This window comes from Athene cunicularia, unplaced genomic scaffold, assembly GCF_003259725.1.
Source record: "Athene cunicularia isolate RWA unplaced genomic scaffold, athCun1 SCF_136, whole genome shotgun sequence".
Lineage (NCBI taxonomy): Eukaryota > Metazoa > Chordata > Aves > Strigiformes > Strigidae > Athene > Athene cunicularia.
The window spans coordinates 15,773-18,268 of NW_020799196.1; the positions used below are offsets into that span (position 1 = coordinate 15,773).

Sequence of the window (2,496 nt, forward strand, 5' to 3'; positions counted from 1 at the left end):
ACCTGCGTCCTACGGGCCAAGTTCTCTGCCTCCCAGTTCTGGGACGACTGTCGCCAGTACAACGTCTCCGTCATCCAGTACGTGGGGGAGCTGCTGCGTTACCTCTGCAACACGCCCCGGGTAAGGTCCCCACCATCCCAAAATCCACCCCGGGGGGGAGGTGACGCCACGGAGCGTGCCCTGAGAGGGTCCTTGGTCACCCCACAGCGCGACAACGACCGGGAGCACGGGGTGCGCATGGCACTGGGCAACGGCCTGCGGGCGGAGGTGTGGAAGGAATTCCTCCAGCGCTTCGGGCCCGTCTCCATCTGGGAGTTCTACGGGGCCACAGAGGGCAACGCCGGCTTCATCAACTACACCGGCAAGATCGGGGCCGTGGGCAGAGCCAACATGTTCCTCAAGGTGACGCTGGGGGTGGGGGCAAACTCTCCCTGCCTTGGGGAGATCAATAACTGAACCTCGAGTGGGGTCGATGCCAAGAGTGGGGAGGGGGGGGGTGTCTCCTGGACACCCTCTTCGTGGTGACGCAAAGGTGACTCCCTGGGGGAGTCGACACGTCCATCAGCCTGGGTTGCTGCACAAGCAGGACCTCCAAAATCCCCTCTTCATGACCCAAAAGAGTTCCCTCCACCTGGTTGGCCAACGTTGACCCAACCAGCATTGACTCAGTCTGAGTTTGGAGTGTCCATGGTGACCTGGACATCTCATCGCCCCTGAGAAAGGCCACTTCAGGGTCACCTCAGCTCCCACCCACCCACGTGTTGAGCAAAAGCTACAAAAACCAGGTTTTCTCCACCCTTTTCCCACAGTTGCAACTCTCAGATTCTCCCTCGGGCCTTTGATTTGAAAGTTGCCGCAATGAGTTTGGTCACTGGTTGAACCTATTAAGATTAAATCTCATTTAAAAGGTGATTAACTCCTTTATATTTAAATATAAAACAAGCGGCTTCTCAGAATGTTGGGATTAGGGGTGGGGGTGGGTGGGGTGAGGTTGTGGGTTGTAATGAGCAAACAACAGAAGATCGGCGCTGGCGCTGGAGGGAAAAAGTCTTCTCGCTGTTTTTAATCCCGCCTTTCTCCTCCACCCACCGGTTTCTCTCTCTGTCTCTCTCCTGCCCTCCAGACTTTCGCTCCCTTTGAGCTGATCAAGTACGACGTGGAGAAGGACGAACCTGTACGTGATGAGCGTGGTCTCTGCATCCGGGTCGGCCCCGGTAAGAAGAGATGAGCCTTTCTGGGAGGACAGGGGGACAGACGAGAGGGTTGAGATGCATCAAAGCCACCTCTTGGTCCTTATCACCATCATCTCGGTGGCTGGAAGTCACCAGGAACCCCTCAGGGAAACAGGAATGTCATCCCCGAGCACGGTGGGGCACAGAGGTGACGTTCCCCAGTGCTGAGGCCGCTGCTGACCGGCCTCCAACCCTCCTTTCCCCCTCCCCTGAAGGCGAGACGGGGCTTCTGGTCATCAAAATCACCAAGAACACCCCTTTCGATGGCTACGCGGGCGATTCCCAGAAGACAGAGAAAAAGGTCTTGAGGGACGTCTTGGTCAAAAGTGACGCCTTCTTCAACAGCGGCGACCTCCTCATGATTGACCACGAAAGATTCGTCTACTTCCAGGACCGAGTGGGAGACACTTTCCGGTAACTCCGACGCCCTCACACCCACGTCTGTGTGCGCAACGTCCCCTCCCAGCCCAAACGTCCCCTCACAGCTTTGTCCCTTCTCTGTCCTAGTTGGAAAGGCGAGAACGTAGCCACGACAGAGGTGGAGGCCACTCTTGCCATGGTCAACTTCATCCAGGAGGTCAATGTCTACGGAGTGTCCGTGCCAGGTGAGTACCGGGGCTCAGGGGAGGGCGAGTCGGACCGAAATAAGAATCTGATGATATTTCAGCCATGTGACGTGTCCCCAAACGCTCCGAGTGGCCACCAAGAAGCCTAAAGTAGAATGGAAGGGCCCTACAATGATCATCTAGTCCAACTGTCTGAGCACTTCAGGACCCAGAATCGAGTCCGGTGTTTTGGGCTCGTTGTTACCGCCACAAGGGTCCAAAGAGCCACCAAGACCGACACAGGACTGGGTTGCCCAAAAGAAACATCTGGAGTTGTTTGGGGCAAGTAACACGTCCACGTAATGAACCACTGGGGTGGCTAAAGTAGGACTTACTGACCCAAAATAAGTTTCTGGCATGGCTTCGGCACACAATGGGCTCCTGAGAAGGGCTGAGTGGCCACCAGGAAGGTCAGTGGAGGACTTGCCTGCCCAAACCAAGTGCCCAACATTGTTTCGGGCTTGCAGCATGGTCCAGGTAGTCACCAAGAAAAGTAAAGTGGGACTCAGTTGCCCCAAAGAAACATCTGGTGGTGTTTTGGGCAACTGACATGTCTCCACCGTGGTCCAAGTGGCCACCAGGAAGAGTAAAAGGTGACTCAGAAGAGTCAGTTCCTGTTCTGGGCACACAACGTGCCACCGTAATGGTCCAAGCAGCCA

At 56.0% G+C, this 2,496-nt stretch overlaps 1 protein-coding gene across 1 annotated transcript in view; it reads left to right on the forward strand.

The window, feature by feature from the left end:
• Positions 1-2,490, forward strand: part of LOC113490555 (very long-chain acyl-CoA synthetase-like) — a 5,052-nt gene extending 2,562 nt beyond the window's left edge. The window contains exons 2-6 of the mRNA XM_026867078.1: positions 4-120; positions 208-402; positions 1,124-1,214; positions 1,448-1,646; positions 1,740-2,490. Of these exons, the coding sequence (XP_026722879.1) occupies positions 4-120; positions 208-402; positions 1,124-1,214; positions 1,448-1,646; positions 1,740-1,947 (810 nt within the window). The 3' untranslated portion in view covers positions 1,948-2,490. The remainder of the gene's footprint in view (positions 1-3; positions 121-207; positions 403-1,123; positions 1,215-1,447; positions 1,647-1,739) is intronic.
• The last annotated feature ends 6 nt before the right edge of the window (positions 2,491-2,496 follow it).